Source organism: Diadema antillarum, unplaced genomic scaffold (assembly GCF_040938485.1).
Source record: "Diadema antillarum isolate AM-2024a unplaced genomic scaffold, OU_Dant_1.0 scf00000007, whole genome shotgun sequence".
Classification (NCBI taxonomy): Eukaryota; Metazoa; Echinodermata; class Echinoidea; order Diadematoida; family Diadematidae; genus Diadema; species Diadema antillarum.
Window position 1 is genome coordinate 1,086,838 of NW_027270896.1, and position 19,649 is coordinate 1,106,486.

The window sequence follows — 19,649 nt, forward strand, 5'->3', positions numbered from 1 at the left end:
AGAGTGATAAGCTGGATACAAAGAAACTTACATACACACATTTCACACAGTATTGCACTTTCTCGACAGTGGACTCTGCACATGCAAAAGTAGGCATGAAGGAATAAATCAGTCCAAAGTGTAAAATGTACCACGGTAACTAAATGTATAGATTTGGGTAGGAGCATTGTCTTGTATCATCCCTATAAAAAGGTGACCTATGTCACTGCAAGACACGCTGTCACTTTGAATAGATATCGGCTCTTCGTTGCTCCAGACGTTAATCAGAGTTCATCTTGTTCATGTTGACAATGCCGACGCTACTGGTTAATCTGAGTTTATCAGAGCCGTGTTGACAATTTTGGAAATGACTTGCATGGAATAGTGCATATTTGTGTTTCAATTCAGCACAAACTGGCTTTCCACAGACCATGCATTATTGAAATGATCGTTTGTTCTTACATTTAATACTTTGGGTGCTTCACTGCTCATCTCTACAGCTGCAAATCACAATCACAAAACATGTATGTCCATTTGATATTAATATTAAAAAACTGACAAATAAAGAGTGTCCTAATTGGAGTTCTGATATGTAAACATGGCTTATCATTCAACACTATGTTACAATAATCCTGCCCCAAAAGACTATCATGTGCTTTCCTATGAAGAATCTCCCTTACACTATTGATGCAATAAGACAATTGGTGAAATAGGTATCACATCAAAATCTTCCATACAAAATCGTGTAAGTTATGCATGTGAGGACAAGAACATCAGTATTTGCCGAGAATCTTTCACATAAAAAAAAAGTAATAAGCGTTCGTGTATTTAATTTCTCTATCTTTACAAATATCCTTCATGCAATAAGTTACTTATACAAGGTGGCAGTGATAGAAAGTAGTGAATTGCTCTAAAATCTATTGAGGTAACCTGTGAATAGTGCAAACGTTATGCTCCCTTTTTTTTCTAAATCTATGCCAGACACACAAAAGTTTGCAGTCCGCACAGACTTTTCTGCAGGAATCTGAAATTGTAGCTCTGGATGCATGTTCAAATGATGTATCGCCGAGAACCGTGGAGACACGGATGAATCACAGAATCGTTAGCAATCTTATGGAGATAATACTTTGGTGCATCTCAAACGGGAACAAACTTGAGTTGTATCCATGCTCAGTTTCATCCAGTGCACAGATTGATGGGGGGAGGGGAGGGGGGAGGAAAACACAAAGAGTGCAGTTCAAATAAACTGAACCCAAATTTCTTGCAACCGTCAAGTGTTGTCTCTTTGTTGTGTGGCGAAGAAGAGCAAGAAGCTGTGGCATGATGCAAAGCTGGCACAGACAGATAGATGATCTAGTTATTGGTGGATTCACAGCATTGTGGAGGGCATGGGCAGGGAGGCGGGGCAGAGGGCAGGGGGGAGGGGAGGAGGAGGTGAGCTTTCTGCCTCCGGTCAGCTCAGATACAAGATGGTTGCATCGACTGTATGATTAAAAGAAAACCAAAAAGGCCTACTGCTGCTGGTCTAAAAACAACATACTGAATGTGAAAGAGTGGTTGCAAGCAAACCTTGCTGGATTTTATTCTAAAGACACGGTATGGCAGAGGGGATATTAATGTTTTGTTCCTCTCTTGCCTAGTGATGCAAAAAAGTGTATGACTGCATTGTACGATAGGTCAAAAATGTATTCTTATCTTTGCACATTGATTTGGATAGTTTCCTCTTAGCTTGTTTGATAGGGGCATCGCGAAATTTTGATACGGATGAATTACAATCATGAGCAACAAACGTTAAAATTGTCATCATGGACTTCTCTGGAACCGGCCATGGAATATCATTATAGCTCGGTGACCAAGAAATAATGAGACACACAATCAATCAATGCAGCAGTCTTTCAATTGAGTTTGCAAGTGTAATATAGTCTATCTATGGTGCATGGGGTAATTTGGGATCATTACGGTTCCCTGCCAGCCATGCGCTGAGCTGTGAATCTGATGAATTTTCCAAAATACCGGCACTTGCTGCTAATGTGGTCATCGCAGTCTTTGGTGACATTATGAGAAAGATAGACACGAGAACTTGAAGGTCACTGGCTCTCAGCGAAGAGTCTTGCGAGATCTCGACATCTGGAGCCTGAGACTTCCGATTACGTGTATGAGGTTCCTCGTCTTTCTTCTTCTTTCGTGATGGTGTCGTGCCAGCTGATCTAGCATGGTATCACGAGTTTCCTCTCATCTCGGTGGCACAGTTCCTGATGTTCCAGAACAGCCATGCTGCTTGGTACTAGTATTGTGGTGCATGCCACCGCTTTACATCTTTCAAACCATGACCATTTTCACCAGGGAACTTCTGCCACCGTATCTCCACAAGAGAGTTGCCCCTAACCTGAGACTGCACACAGGAGACGCCTCTCCCAATCAGTTCTCCACTTGGGAGTCCTGCATTTTGCCCTCGTAATGGAGCAAGAGGACGAAGAGAACCCTGCTCAACAGCAGCTATCGCAGGTGACATTGTGTTGGTCTCGGCCAGAGTCGGGCACGCACTCCTGTAATGCTTATTTTGTTAGTCCCTCACGACCCTGGCGTCTGCACGTTATTTCTTGCGTGTCACTGGGCTTTCTGGAGGAGTCGTCTCAGAGGTCCCCGAGCCAGACGAGGACTGTCGCTTCGTGCGACTGTGCGGCCTGTTGGGGTTGATACCAGGGACTGTGGTAGACGTGGAAGAAGCTGTAGTTGCCATGGTGATAGAGCTGGATGATGCAGATAGATCCGTCTGGGTGCTCTTCTCTGGAATCTCTCCAGATGGTGTCCTCTCCTCCCCTGGAGAGTGAGAGAGAGAGATGGGGAAAATGAATCACGCCACTTTGTCTTATCTCTACATGAACATGGCATATTGGTGGGAATGCTTTGAAGACATGCTTAACGAACATTTTAAAGGGAAGCTACATCGAGCTGCATAGGGCGATGTGCTACTTCATTATTTGTCCTCTATGTTTGAGGAAGATGGCAAAACATTACATGTACATGATTACAATAACATGTGACCAATGTAGGAATTATGATTACTTTCCTGGACATCTTTTTTTTTTTTTTTTCTTTTTTGGAATGTGTAATATCTAACACAGAGTGATTTGACCTGACCTATGCATAAACTTTGTCAACCACAAGTCCTACACTGTAATGGGCATGGATTCTATCTGTAATATACATCACTCCTCTACTAGGATATCCTTGCCTTTTCCTTGATTAACAGGAGGAAAGATTTGTATGCCCTCCTTGTTTCATTTCACACCCTTTGGGATCCTATCTCATAAGCACACCAATGAACGACCCCTCCACCCACCGACGAGAGAGGGAATCTCTTGAGGCTCAGCACTATGCCTCAACTCATCCACAAACATAGAAAGTCGTGAATCTCGGCAAACTGGACCCACCCCGGGTTTCCTTGTGGCTGCCGAGACGAGGCGAGTGCCTGTCCAGAGTTCCCTGGCTGCCGGCCGCCTTCACCGCGGTCGACGGGGACGCCGATCCCGACTGGCCCTGGATGGCGCTGGAGAGAATCAGTCTCTCCGGCTGGGAGAAACTCTTGGGCCTCGTCACACTCCCCGATGGCGAGGACTGGTGGGGCTTTTCTGCTCAAGTTCATCGGTATCAGAGAGTGGGAGAGAGAAAGAGGGAAAGAGCACACAGGAGAGAGAGAGAGAGAGAGAGAGATAGAGAGAGAATATGATTTACGCGAAAAATGAGGCACAAGACAAATACAAAGACAACAGAGAGACAGGGCAGTGGAAGAATGGAAGAAATGCGCAATTTTAACACACAAAATTAGAAAAGGAAAAGATATAGGATATAGGCAAATTATTGCAATTTAGGATAATTTAGAAAAGATACAATAAAGATACATTACAGAAAAAAAAACAAGACATGAACAGATGATATGCAGAAACATAAAGAGCATATAAGGGGAGAAATTAGGATACAGTTTTACGAGGTAAAAGGAACATAGACGTTTCAAAAGTGGGTACAACAGTTAACATAAACAGGAGTGGTATTGGAGGGGGATATAGAATTGAACACAAATTAACAAGAGATGGAAGTAAACATCAAATTGAAGATAGAGATATAATATAAGATAAGATAAGAACCAGAAGACATGTCAACATAAGTTTATTAAAAATGCATTGTTAGATGGGACATAGGTGGACGGACAGATGTAGTAAAACAAGATGTTGGAGGGCACAGCCAAATGATTGATGTTTAGATGAGTGTTATTTGAAAAATATAACGGTAATTAGTCAGGCACGTATAGATGGACACACAGAAAGAATTACATGGTAGGAAAAAGAGACAAAGTTGAAAGGGGGAGGGGAGAGTTAGAAGAGGGAAGAGAATATAACAAATAATGACTATTTTAATATGATCAATGAAGAACAGAATAAATACTGCTCTCAGGCAAATTATCAGGACTCTGACATATTCATCAAGGAAAGAAACCAGACCTCGATCAGAGCACTCAACTCATTGTAAACTCTGATCTCTATTTAGGGTTTGGGGAAAGATGGATAGAAGTATACTTACCTTTTCCAACATGTTTGCATGGTATAAAAAACACTCGAAAGTCAATACAGAATTCACAATGCATGACAGTGGCCTTATTTCATCGAGTTATTATGGCAATTGGCAACTGTGTGTGTGAAATCAAAGATCACGCTACATCGCACAATGTGAAAAGCAGGGAAAACATTCTGCGAGTACTGAGAATCATACTGACTCCTGTTTAGTCAGGCATTATCCCACCATCTCCCGCGAAACAATGATACACTAGTCATGCAAGTGTCATGGAGCAGCCATGGATGAAATGTTGTGGCAGCTGTTTAACAGGTCGTCCCTTATCTAGTGACTTTGTTGTATTTCTCTTCAAGACTACTCAGTTAACAAAATCAAGGGCTCACAGAACAACAGTAAAGACGAACAATCAATTGCATCTCTATCATTGTGCAAAATAACCATAAGAAATAAAAAAAGGACATTTGTTTGGCTTGACTGTATCACTGCAACAAGTTCAGACAAAGGGAAATTAGATTGAATCTTATATAGACATTCCCCACACATCTCTCCTGCACATTATGTAAATCTGCACATTAGGAGTAAATTTTCAGACACAAAATGAACAAAGATAGTATAACGCTATGTTGTTTCAAAGTAGTATGTTAAATCTAAGTTGAGTGAAGGTTTAAGGATTGTTTTTCGTATTAGAATATTGTTTATTAGTTGTAAATTATAGTGAGGATATAAGTTATCTTAATAAGTATACAGCGTTGGGTAGGGTGATACCGCAGACACACACACGCGCACAGAAGCCCATAGGCAGGCATATACACACACACAGACAGTCTGCTCATTCTGTCAATATCATAATTATGAGTTTGCACCAGTGTAAACTGATCCAGATGATAAATCAGCTGCTTGGGGACTGACACCGGTGAGGTAAGAGACCATAACTAGTGCAGATCTGCATAGCCTACCTGGGTGTTACAGAACCTTACTCTTGGTTAAATTCTGGCACAGGTACAGCAGGCAATGTACCCCTATGTGTCACACCGTAAGAACCCTTGCTCTGTCAAAAACACACTGCACTCAACCACAACTGCATAGCTCTACATTTTGCCTAACACAGACGGGATACAGGCATATGCTTCATTCCAAACCCCGATTTGAAGTTCTCAACTTTTCAGTATTTTCTGGGTCAACCCTTTGTGAACAAAGTTCCAAGGAATTAGCGATATTTGAAAAAGAAGGACAAAAACATGCCATGACTTCACATCAATGAATTGTCCACACATAATTTTCTAATTATACACTTGCCGAAGTTTGTTCTAAGTATTGTCTGAACAAAACAGAACCAAATCTTTAAAAAAAAAGAGAAAAAACTGGCACATGGATGGCAAAGAAGATATCTTCAAGATGAATGATTTACCTCATAACAAAACACCTCTCATGCTATGTTGAAAGATGTGCTGCTAGGTCAGTTCAAATCAAATCTCAATCACTAAAGAAGTTACTGCACAAATATGATCTACTAGGATCTGCATCTGACACCAAAAATCATACACAACACTGTTCTCAGCATTAATGGATGCAGACTTAGTGATGTTTGCCAGCATGCTGATTATTTCATTGCATGTGATGTCAGTGTTGGTTTAGTTGCCACTGGAGTTATGATTACCTAGTGCACTAAAGAAAATGGTAAAAAAGAAATCAATACTTTTGACACAAAAACTTTTAGGCAATCTATACAATTGCATATCAAAATGTGTGGCAGAATGATAAGTTTTTTGTTATAAAAAGAGGTTGTTGATATATAGCTGATACCACTATCTGCAGAGTTATATGGCACATATATTTTTTTTCTTCTCTTCAGCCAATGGAGGATGAATTTCAGGGTGTGCGTTGTAGCAGAAACAAATCAGAGCAACATGCTCATATTCAATATATCCATCGTGTTAGTAGGAATACAAACAGCTAGTGATAGTTAGACACGAATTAAACTGTCAAACGAGATTTTCTGCCTTGTACTTAGCGGTGCGCGGGGCGATATGAATGACCAGCATGTCATGACACTTCTCATTAATCACGACCCGACGCTCATTTCCAGTTATTACGGAAAATGAGCTCCCAAAATTGTACAGCCAGATATTATCTTGTCAATCCAAAGCCATTGGCAAATAGCAATATCATTCTTAATTAGTAACCATTCCACCAACAAATTAGTCCAGTGTTGAGTTTCTCCATTTTTTTTTTTTTTTTAAAGAGTGAGTGTGTCCCCCTTCCATCTTGTGCATTCATGTCGATTGGGGCAAGTTTAGAAGCATCTTGGTGATATAAAATGACAGGTACTTGATTTATGATGCCACTGGGTATGGCTGAGATAAGCGTTAATTTGAATTCTTGGCACCTGAACGGTTTTCCATCATGCACAAACTAATCAAGAAAATAGAATCGCAGTCCTAGGCAAACACAAGCATACTCTGTTGATTCCCCCCTCCAGTGCATACAGATACAAGCAAAAGGAAAATTTTACAACGGCTGCATGTCAGTATTTGCACACATTTTTTTTTTTTGTCTCCTATTTCATTTAATACCAAAGTTACTGGTACGATCCAGCTCATCGAGTGGCTTTCATATTAGCTGAAAGGTAATATCACAAGTGGTTCGTGAGGGAGGGCGAGGTAGTTTGTCGCCACTGCAGAGAGCAAGACAAATTCCAACATGGTTTGATAAATGCATTTCTACATCCTGGTAGCTTCCTCCCGTCTTCTCGCCTCAATTCTGGTTCTATCACAGCAAACATCTCCCCCTGCCACGTCGTACATGTACACTCTTAGGCAGGGCACATTGGTGCCGTTACTATAACTCTGTCTTCCTACCTGCCAAGGTAAAAACATATATACAGTATATGCGGCTTTTGAGCAAATCTCAAGATATGAACGGACTTGCTTTAGAAGACGAGGAGGCGACATCACTTTGAATAAACTTTGCGAGCAGTGAGAAATGAACAGAATCCCAATCTAGACCCATTTGGCAAGTAAAACTCTCCTGAAAGATGTATACCAAAAAGCAGTTGATCACAAATGGTGACAGACACCCTGAAATGAAATGCTAAATGTTGGCATGAGGGTGTTAAACCTAAACCAAGTTGTCAGCTGAAAGTATATAAAAAAACACTGGACTCTCACTTTACTCCTAATACACAACAACTCCAGCAAAATCAAAAGCCCATCATTAGGTGGTGGTGATGTTAGGAGAGAGTGATGCTAAAAAGGGAAGTGGTTAACTCTAAATTGTTCCTCCACTGGGTGGCATCAGTGAGTACATGCATTGATAGAGGTGGGGGCATGTAGACAAGGAGGCGATTACACGTACCGTCAGCTCTGTTCAAAAGGGAACGTACATTTGTTTCTGGCCGACGAGTAATACACCACATCTTGTTTTAAGAACAATGAAAGACAGGAAGAAGACTGTCAGTGTGCATTTATTCAAGACGGCATCAGGGCCTTAAGTAGCTCTAACACTTTATCTACTTTTAAGTATCCCTTTTGGGAGAAAAAGGGACATTGATAAAAGGATGCAAGCAATCATGGACTCTCATTGCCAATTATCAAATTGATCTTCACTTGTCATGCAAATATTTTCCACAGCCCCATCTCACCCACACCTGAAAACAAACAAACAAACAAAACAAAAGATGTAAGAAAAGATCCGCATAGTATTATGGAAAAACTAAGTGGCATTGCTGTCTTGCAACAATGTGGATTAGCTAAGCCACAAACAAAAACCTATGTTATCTAACAAAACATAAAAAATTAAATAAAACAAGACAAAGCAAAGCAAACATACAAGATTGAAATAAAAAACACAAAATTTTCACCCACTCCTAAGATTTGGCAGGATGCCTTTTAAAATGGAAAAATCTGTCCAAATGTTTGACTGCACAATGACATTATATGGTTTGTGGTTGATGTATGAATTAAAGGACTGCATTTAAGTTAATGAACATTTGAAACTTCAAATCCAGCCAGTAAATGTCACAGCAGTGAGAGTAATCATACAGTTGTTAGAGAGCATGAAGAAAGTATGACAAATTCACAACATTTCATGCTGACCGATAAATCAGATCACACGGCAAGCGGGAGACAGGGATTGTAATTTTCCAGCTTCAGTTGGTTACATGGCACATAACAATGACAACAAGACAATAGTTACGTTCAGACGGTGATCCTTAACCTCGAGGATTAAGCTATTAAAGTTTGAGGATAAGCTCGTAGCTAAGTACGGGCGCCAAATGTCGCATGGTCTCTTTCGTCATGAAACGACAATTTTGTGAAGAAATTGTTTTTTCATTGACAAGTGACAATGTAAGCTTTGTCAATGAAATGACAATTTCACGATGAAATTGTTATTTTGTCGATGAAATTAACATCACTTGTCAAAAAACAAAAACAAAAAACCAATTTCGTCATAAAATTGTCATTTTGTGTTAAGAGAGACTATGCGACACTTAGTGCCCCATACTTAACGACAAGCTTGTCCTTGAAGTAAGCTTATCCTCGAGGTTAAGAGTCACCATCAGAACGTCATTTATGTTATAGCACTGACAGCTTTCACAAAAGGAGCTTATCCCCCCCCCCCCCCCCCAAAAAAAAAAGCCCCATGGATATCATATATGAAACAGGAAAACAAAGACAACAAATCAGAATGAAAATTATGTGATACTTCATAAAATCATTGTCTACTTAAGGCAACAGTAAACTACTTCAAATGGTTACCTATGGATACTTCCACGGTCTTAACATTGCTTACAATATGTCCACTATACGGCATGAATACATTGTATCAATGTCCGTGAGAATTTTTGTTTTGGAATATCTACCGGTATGTAAACGGATACTCCGTTGAGTCCTTAGCGGAGTTAGACAGCTTTTTATTCCTCCCCTTCCCCAAAAAAGAGATATTAATGACATCTTTTAAGTTAAAAAAAATAAAAGATTGCTGGGTAGTAAGATGACAATTATGAAATATCAGAATATCATTTTTAGCATGAAAACTGAAAAATTTCTTGACATTTCAATTTTTTCTTATATCCTATGCTTCTTTTACTTTCATTCCGCTGTCATTTTCTTTCCTGAGTTATAGTCACCTTTCAAAGCCAACAAAAACCAACCTGCCATATACACGGGAAAGTTAACATGAAATTAAAAATGTGATTAAATGTACAGTGAAAGTTATGGAATGTGGTGTGCATAAACAGGAATGCCTAGTTGCAAAACCAAGTTATCTTGCACAGTGATGCTATGTAAATCCTCTCACATGCAAGCTAGGCAGTGATTTCTGCTTCTAATTCTCACAAAAAACACCCTCCTAGCTAGTTTAGCACCATTATTTCTGCTGGTAGCTTTTTGAGGACTCTGATTCTGACACATGATACACCAAAGCGCCACATCAACAAAAATCCAGTGGAAATTGAGCCAAGTGTTGTACTCACTAGACATGTTCATGCATGTGTAAGGGCACCACCCACACAAATCTGGAGAGACTTAAAGTTCACTGAGTGCAATATGATAAGTTTAGAAGCCACGAAAATCCTGAGCACCTTCCAATAAGTACAAGATCACAGCACATACCTGCATGCATACAGGGGGACTTTACAAATCTATGAATGTTCCTTCCCACCTTTATAAAATGTACTACTACTACAAAAAACAAACAAACAAACAAACAAAAAACAAACAAAACACACACACACATACACAACCCTCCCCCTTCAGTAATTTAGTTTGTGTTAATGAACATAAACAATGATAATGATATCACATTAATCAGGGTTATTCTGACACAGGATATAAAATGTGACCACACAGAAGAAATCATTACCATGGCACACACTTCAACCTTCAATCTTAACTTCAACCTCCCATTAGTCATGTGCAACTGAACTGGTGTATGGACAACTATATTTCCATGTATACCTCCTATCTACGAACAGTGTAGACTTTAAAGCAGTAAACTAGACAAACACCGCAAGCATCACAAATACACACAACACGCTCAAGAGTGCTGCAAACTGACAGGTTTCTGGCAAGAAATTTAATGAGGTATATAAATTCAACTGTCAATTCTGAGATGCGGATAAGCAATCAAATTTTGAAATTATGACAAACGCTTTTGTAAAGATTGAAGAAAGTTACTTTTTCAAAATCTTATTTGCACTCATATCTTCAGACAGATTCCAAAGTCTTGGATGGTTTTAAACAAACCCAAGCAAAGAGAAAAAATATGCAAAGACCCATATAACCTGATTTGCCTTTCACAAATATCACCATGACGATAAGAGATGATTAAGAAAGTCACCATTCATCTTGATCACATAGAAAGATATCTCTTGCTAAAAATTACCTCATCCATAATGACTGTAGTTTCATCATGGGTAGCTCCCTCAAAGGATCTTCTAACATTCTGTACATTTAAATTCTATTTTGCACTCCAAAACTATAGACAGACACACACCATTATATCATGGCAAACTCAATGAAATAAGTGTAATGCACGAAATCAGGAAATGCATAGTTTTGTGAACAGTATGTGGATATGTGTGTAAATGACAGCAAAAAAATAAAAGAAAAAAATGCAATAATACACATCAATATTATCAACAACAACAACAACAAAAGAAAAAAGAAGAAGAAGAAGCAAGCCATGCAATGTTTATAAGTATACCCCCTGATAACATACACAAATATAGAGGAACAGTTAGCCCGGGAGATACACAGGGAATATTGTGAGACTATCGCAGTGCAAACAAAAAGAAACAAAAGAAAGAAACCCACTCAAACACCAGAGTTAGAGAGTTCAAGTTTCAAGATAACGCTCAGTGACAAATGAAGATAAAGAGAATATAGGATGTAAGCGCTGATTAAAGTTGAAGTTAGACTGATTAAGACTGACCACAAGCTGCACAACAAGGACACCATCAATAAACACGGACTAGTGTCCTCTGTCGCTGGACAAAGCGGTGTGCTCCCCTGACCGTTATGGGGGAGAGATCAGAGAGGGGTTTATTATTACCAGCAGATTTGGCGTTGAGCTGAAGCTTTGTTGGCAGGAAGGAAGAGCTCTTGGAATCAACAGAGGTCAGACCATGGCCATGGGCCGGGGCACTGCCCGATGACTCGGGGCTCGTGAAATACCTGGTGTCTGATGCGTGCAAGGGAAGCGGGGGGTATAAAGTTAATGGAGAGACTACAGAACAGCTCCAATTAGGTCAGAGAAGTGGCTAATGCAAGAATAAAGAGATACATCCATCACTTGGTGGACATGTGCATCTCCATTACTAGCTGCTGATAGCACACAGCTCTGGAGTCACTTTGTTTCAAGCCTATTTCACATCTTTTGCACAGCTTAAAGATTTTTGCCAGCGTGCAGCAGTTTTCTTTCTATAAATGTGTTTTTTTTTTCTCTCCCTCTCTCCTTTCCTTTTCCTGATGCATTGAGCCTATATGTAATTCAATTCCAAAATGAATTCCATCATGTTTTTCTAACATGTCCTGTTACTTCCTTTCCTCTTCTGTTCGTTGGTACACAGGAACATAAAAAACAGTTTCATTTTCCAGGATATCTCTTGACATAACCATGTAGCTCAGAGCAGCTGTTAGTATGGCAGTCCTCTCAAAGCTGGTTACTAGTATAAGACACTGCAACATTCAGGGCAACAAGACGATGGCATCTCACTCTATCCACTGCTATATTTTGGATCAAAAAATCTATCCTCTAATGATTGGTCGAAAGAGCTTCACTTGATTACAGGTATTTTCAGTTAAGTCAGAAAGTTGGCATGTTTGGCCATAAAATAACACGTGCAAAAGGATGTCACTTCTATGATGACATCTCTCAAATAGTATTACTATTTGCAATATGATGTCACAAAGAAACTCTGGAATTGTGCACAGCTTTGTACTCATCACTCTCTGATACGTAACTTTTTTTAAACAAACAATTGTTACATCACAAAGCAATGCTGACATAGTGCACTGTGCCACGGTACTGTCACTCTGTGAAATGTAACAAATCCTAACAAAACAATTATGATGTCATAAAAAGCAATTCTGACATTGCGTACTGCTTCGTACCGTCACTCTGTGAAATGTAACATTTTAAAACAAAATCACATAGCAGTTCTGACATCGTGCCCTGCTTCCTATGATGGTCAATGTAGGATCCCTTCATCGCGTCCACCACACGACTTCTCGCTTTGCATATTCCCCTTCCCATTTCCCCTTCTTTTGTTTAAATTTTTGATCCAACATATAAAACAAATAAAGTTTGCTTAATTTTGAGTTTCTGGTTAAAACTACTGGCCTTGGTGCCTCGAAAAGAACCATTCACTTCAAGGCTGTGCCCCTCACTGAATAGCTCTTTTGGAGTTACCTCTACCCATAGTTTTGACCAGAATCTCTCAAGGAAAAATATACATCTGATGGGTGTATCAGGTAGCACTTTCATCTCTTATGACAATATGTCATCTGGATCAACCGGATTATCCAATGGCACTGTGGCTCTGGTCAGAAGTTGACAATCTTTTCTATTTTTTTTTTTTAAATTGATGTCATTACAAAAAAATGGTTTATCAATGTGACAGCTATTATGATTCCAACCTATTCAGCACGCACATTTCTCAAACATAAAATCACCACAGACTCGCCTGCTTAAAACATATCACTCACTCAATCAGTTGGGTTTCTTGGAATCCTATGATTATTGCAACAGCCGTACATTTCATATTCCTACCCAAAATATTTTTGTGCACATACGCGCGAGAAACTCCAATCACCTAATGGAATGCATGAGGTGATGGGGGTCCAGACATACGACCATCAATCATGCATCTTCACTAATATTGATTCATATGCGATTTTTATAGTTCATGATCACATTATCAACGGAATAAGCATTTTTCCCCTCCCTCTGTGTGAAAGTGCAAAACATCACAGAATGCCGGAAAAAAAAAATGAACCTGAGAATGATTTGTTGCATAAACAACGTATGCACTGGTAACCTTCACAAACCAAGCTATACTGCTTGATCTGCTGTATAAAAGAGAGATACATGTCACCTTTGTTCTTTTTTTTGCTGAACAACAAATTATCATATCAAAAACAAAAGAAAAACAGTCCTTGATACATATGTTCATAATAATGCCTCCACAGCTAAAAAAAACCACACTTTCAATTTTCACACAGGTATGATTTCTCAGAAATTATCCTTTCCAATGAATCTATGTTCTTTTTCTTGACTTTCTAAGACTCTTGGAGAATAAATGCAATCATCAAATTGAGCAAGTATTGCATCATCATCAGTACTCTGTAAAATAATTCAATCAGTATATAGTTCTGTAACATTATCTCTTCAAGAAAAAAAAAACTAAAAAAAGCAAAAGAATACTACCTTGTTGCCTAGCAACATAGAAAGAGAGTACTCTCTGGATTGATTGGGCTTTAACATCAATCCAAAGGGGAAATTGTTCTGAAAAACTATTCAGATTGAAATGGATAATTCAGAGAGAAATGAACTTACTCTGGATCTTCTGCCTGGCTAGTGCTGGCTCAAAGACGTGAGCTGAGAAGTCCTCAAAAGTGGACGAGTCCTTGTGGTTTTTCACGATGGTGTCAAGGTACTTGGCACGTTCCTCATAGCTGAGATTTCACGGTTAAGGAACACATTGAAATATTGTCTTCTTACAACAGTTTTAGACAGAATTATATGTTGGATCAACAATTTATCCTGTAGTGATTGGTTAAAAGAGCTCCATGTGATTGTAGGTATTTTCAACCATTTCATAATGTTGGCATGTTTGATACTCCATGGTATAAAATTTGGAAAATGTCACTTTAATATCACAAATTTCCAATTAGTACATTATTTGTGAAATATAGCAATTGTGACGTCGCACGCTGTTTCGTGTGATTACTTTGTGAAATGTCACAAAGCAATTGTACCCTCCTTCGTACCATCACTGAAACATATTAGTTCTCCCGCGACTCCACAGAGACTAGGCTAGTCTCTAGGAGACATCGCGGAGACTCAAGTCGCCATAAGGTCACCGCCTAGTCTCCAAGCCATGGGCTGGGAGACAAAGGAAACACTGTAGGATTGTCTGTGGTGTCATTTCTTTCATAAACTCACACTCTCAAAGTGACTTGATGGCTGACAGTGACTTTAATCCCCTGTTCAGACGCAAGCCAGTTGATACCAAAACTCGATAAAGAAATGACGTATAAAGAATCATCGTATGGCCGACAGACCATTCAGACGCTAGTCGTGACTGTTCTGGAAAACGTAGAAAAACATGAAAAAATAAATGTGTAGTTTCCCACTGCGCATGCTGTTATGGTCATGAGTGACAGCTATGGGGTCACCTTTGGTGCACGCTCCCATTAAGCCCCGCCCAGTTATACCATTCTATGGTCGTTATACGTTCAGACATACAATGGACACGATGGAATGCTGATTCATTATCGAGTTCTAGTTCAAAATGATGCTCTGACCATTGTTCTATTGTACGTCCTTTCATTAGTCAGCGTTCAGATGTAGAAATTCATCGTATGGATATACCATTTTGGTATAGCTATACCGTTCGAGTATAGTCTATTTTATTTTTTTTGCATCTGAACACCCTGTTACTTGGTACTGTGCTATTTCACCTTGGCATCAGATAACTTCATGGCCCTGCAAATCATGGCAATGATTACTAATTCAAATACTAATTTAGATGAATGCAAAGTACTTGAATTTTTAATTGGAATAAATGCTTTTTCCATCAAATGGCAATTGATAAGTACCATGATAAAAATTTACATGACACATTCTTCATATGTAAAAAAAACAACATGCAAGTACAGTTCTGTAAAATGACCTAGCAAAATTTCTAGTCTTGTGTGCAATCCTAAGAGACCAATTCACTAACACACTCGAATCTCTACATAACAAAGACTTTTCTTTACATCCAGAAAGCTTGATTGAGGCATGCCTGACAAAGCAACAACGTATGAACGCAAAGTGCATTCTGAAGCCATGTTTTAACAGTCCTTACCGCGACAAGGTTGCAACAACACTAAGAGGACAAAATTCCTGGCCTCGGGCAATAAGACTACAGGAGAGAGCAAGGGGTACCATTTTAACAGAACCACACCGAAAAACCTTCTCCAGGTAGGTTTCCACAAAGAGGCTGTGTCCACTGATACGACTATCCCGCCCACCAGCCAGCACCACCTATAGCTAGATTGTGCACATCTAGGCAGGTAATCGTGTTAGTGAACAAAACGTGGTTACAGTCACTGATCTCAACTACATAGAGATCAGTGGTTACAATCCATGCACATGATCAGCATGCGGTGTGTCTGTCATTCTCTAACTGCAATGTTGCACATATATATATATATATATATATATATGCATGTTGAGTATATCAAAGGAATGTTACCATGGTTGCATCCTGACAGAAGGCTTACCCAGGTAATGTCAGGGCAATGTCGCCGTAATTACCTTTATAGCTGGCTTGGGCAGAGTATGGCAAAAGTTACCGTGACAACATCCAAGCAACATTTTGTGGGAACCGTTTTGACAGGCAGGGTAAAAAAAAAGTTACCCGAGTGCTACCTGGACGTTGTCATGGTAACAAGGCTTTGTTACAACAGGGCTTGAGTTTATATAGGTGGATGGAATAGCCCACCTTGTCCTTGGGAGAAAATAATCATACCAACAAATTTAAGGACATGAGCAGGCTGGCCTCTAGACTTCTCATGCATTTCACTATTCTTCTCTCCTAGCTTTATCTTTACAATTCCTATCTTACGCAAAAACAATGACCGCCAACAGACCGTATCTAGTAATGTATCACATTTCATTAATGTTTCTTTTCCAACAGCCTAGTAATGAAGCACTTCATTCACCCAAGCATTCCCTCCCATTATGTTCCAAAGGCAGGAATTCACTTAGTGGTTGCTAGGTAGGGCAAGTCTCCCGGCAAGCTTTGCGGTCGTGTAGGGCAACTTTTGTGAACAAAGCATGAATAAAATCTGAATACATTACAGAACCGGCCTACAGTTTGTATACAGTAGCAGTGTTTGCATGAACAGCTGGTTATATACACATGTATGTATATGTAGATGAAGTGAGTGTATTGCCATTGTGTACATTAGTGTTTGATTGTTTGGCAGGTGACCACTGAGGGAGGGGAAAAAAAAAGGAGAAAGAAGTGGGGGCAGAAAGACAGAGAAACAGTGTAAGGTGGGGTGAGGGGGAAAGAGGAGAGGGCGAGAGATGGAGATGGAGAGGGGACGAGAGGCGAGAGGGAGAGTGAACTTTAGACTGCTTTCCATCAAATTCCACCGGCCCATTCAGGAGGGATATGGGGGGAAGGGGGCAGAACAATGCCTGCCCACTCACTAACCAGGGGCAGGCTCCTACCACCAGCTGCTCCAGACGGCTGCCGCCCCAATGCTGCTGCAAGCGGGCCCTGAAATGCGCTGGGGGCAGTTGAATGCAGGTCTTAAAGGACCATTTCGACTCAGGAAACAAAAGGGGGTAAAAAATCAATTGTGCCCCCCACCCCCACCCACCTCCCCCCCCCCCCCAAAAAAAAAAAACTCACAAAACATAACACAACAAAACAAAAACGATTATATATTCAAGTTCCCCAATGGAATAATCTAAATCTAGAATTGTTTAACTTGTCATTCAAAGTCACAATTCCCTGTTATTAAATGCACAAAATCAATCAGGAATGCAATAATAAGAGTGAAAACACAGCAAAATTTCCTTTTCCATGTTCCATTGATTATGTGAAGACAAATCAGCAATGCAGCATCTTATGTAAAAACATTTACTGGGTAAAACAAATTTAATTCTATTTCTTAAATAATGCCTCCGGCACCACTTCATGGCAGAGGCATAAAAAAGGGGTAACTCTTAGAAGGAAATTTGAAAGGAATACTCCCCAAGATTCTGGGCAAACAGTTCACCGGTACACACTAATGTACTGTACCTCAAAACAATTTGCAAAGTGGGTAAACTACATTTCATCTCTTTAACTAAAAAAGAGAATGAAAGTTTCTTGGTTATAACTCATTGGTGGTTACCATGGCCCCCCCAAAAAAATTGCATATGAAGTACAATCTCTTTTCCATTTATGCTGTGTGGGTAATCTCTCATGCCCTTTGAGCATTCTCACAGAGTCATAAGGGGAATTGCAAATATCCTGCATTATTGTTCATTATTAACAGAGGTTTATTTATCAGTCACTTTTTCTTTTTATTGAATGTCTTGTCTTAAGACATAAAATTCAAGAGAGATAACATCCAATTGTCATTGCATTCGCACATTAGATTACTCTTTGAGCTACATTGAAGATGCAATTAGAAATACATCACACTCAAAGCATGAATGCGGGATAAAAAAATCCTTTCACAAAGAATATTGCATTTGCATTTTTCTTGACAAACAAAGAGACTTACTTCTTCCCCACGTCATATATACTCCAGGTTGCATTCCTGGAGTTAAGTCTTGAAAACAAGAAAGAAAGGAATAAAAAAAAAGCCTTCTGCAAAATTGCAATTATCAAGTTTGATCAAATTCTTTAAATGTCTATTTTGTTGCTAATCTTGAGACAGCCAGACAGAGAGAAGAACAAGACAGTACGACAGACAAACCTCCTTTGTTAAAACACTACTCCTAGTATCTGGCTGGTCTGGAGCACAAGTGTAGTAACCACGGCAACAACAGAATAACAGTGCCGGAAGTCTTCTGAGAAAAAAAAAAGATTGGGAGCCATAAAAATTTTTTTCATTGCACTCACTGGGCCCATTTACATGCAAGAATTATAATTCCCCTCCTCTCCCCCCCCCCCCCCCCCCCCATCGCAATGCAAAAATTGATTATATTCATTCACACATTGGCTAAACTCACTGGGTTGCAAGCAAAGAACTTTAAATCTCCAAGCTGTGCATGCCTAAACAATGAAATGACCGGGATAATGACCCGGGCCACTCTCACCTTGGCTCTGCAGTGCAATGAGTTCAACAATGAGAGGAAACAAAATTCACATCTTTTATTTGAAAAAGACAATTTATTGTGAGGGTTTTAAAAAAATCCCATCAAGATCCATCAATCTGAAGGGCTGATTTTTGCATCACAATGTTGATCAGGGCAATTACCTTGGTAATTATTTTTTGGGGGTGTCCACACACACGAATGATCAACCTAAGAGTGGCATTTCAAAAATTGATTTAAGAAAATCACTTTTGTAAAAATGTGTGTAAATGGGTTTCATGTGATCATTTGATGCTTTGTCATCAGAGATTACTTGAATTACAACAAGAACAACAAAAAAATGCCCCCACATTTGCTTATGTCCTTTTCAAATATGGACAATACTGCAGATATTGAAGATTTTCTTTTCCTTAAAACCTTAAAAAGAAAACAAATGAAAAAAAAAAGAGATTCTTCTGCTTGTTTTAATGATAACCAAAATTCCATGGATACTTGATTTTTTGTAAATGGGCCCTATTTGCAGGAAAATACTGTAATTAAGCGTGGATAGAAGCATAGACTGGATTAAAATTCACTTCTAAAAACCACTTGGTCACTAGTAGTTTTCTTCTTTTTTCTTGGGGGGGGGGGGGGGGAACCCTGTCTCTACTTGAATTCTGGGGCATATCATGCACTAATAATTAACATCATTCCCCAGGTTAGGTTGTATGTCTGCATCTACCCAAAACTGGAAATGGGAATGGAAATATGTCACACACAGGTGAATCAATTCTGGGTTTGGGAGACATAATTACAAGCTGTGCATAAATGTGCTAAATTCAATTTTCACTTGGAACACACAATAAGGGGGCCCTTGTATCAAGTGATCAATTTCTGCATTTGCTTGGTAATAGAGCACCCCTTCTCTCTCTCCGCGGGCCCCTGATTTCTATCTTACATTGTCAATATGATGGCATGCAACATGCAGATATGGCTGCATGAAAATTCATGAGAAAAGTAGAGTATTGGAGAAGGGGGCGGCAACTATTCCCCACCCCCCTTTTCGAAATGCATCGCTATGATTGTTTAAA

General features: G+C 39.5%; 1 protein-coding gene across 1 annotated transcript in view; it reads right to left on the reverse strand.

Annotated features, from left to right (window-relative positions):
• Window positions 1-341: 341 nt before the first annotated feature.
• Window positions 342-19,649, reverse strand: part of LOC139717422 (ral GTPase-activating protein subunit alpha-1-like) — a 99,871-nt gene continuing 80,563 nt past the window's right edge. Inside the window, exons 41-44 of the mRNA XM_071628925.1 lie at window positions 14,107-14,225; window positions 11,602-11,730; window positions 3,414-3,611; window positions 342-2,799 (exon numbers count right to left, since the gene is read on the reverse strand). Coding sequence (XP_071485026.1) covers window positions 2,573-2,799; window positions 3,414-3,611; window positions 11,602-11,730; window positions 14,107-14,225 — 673 coding nt within the window. The 3' untranslated portion in view covers window positions 342-2,572. The remainder of the gene's footprint in view (window positions 2,800-3,413; window positions 3,612-11,601; window positions 11,731-14,106; window positions 14,226-19,649) is intronic.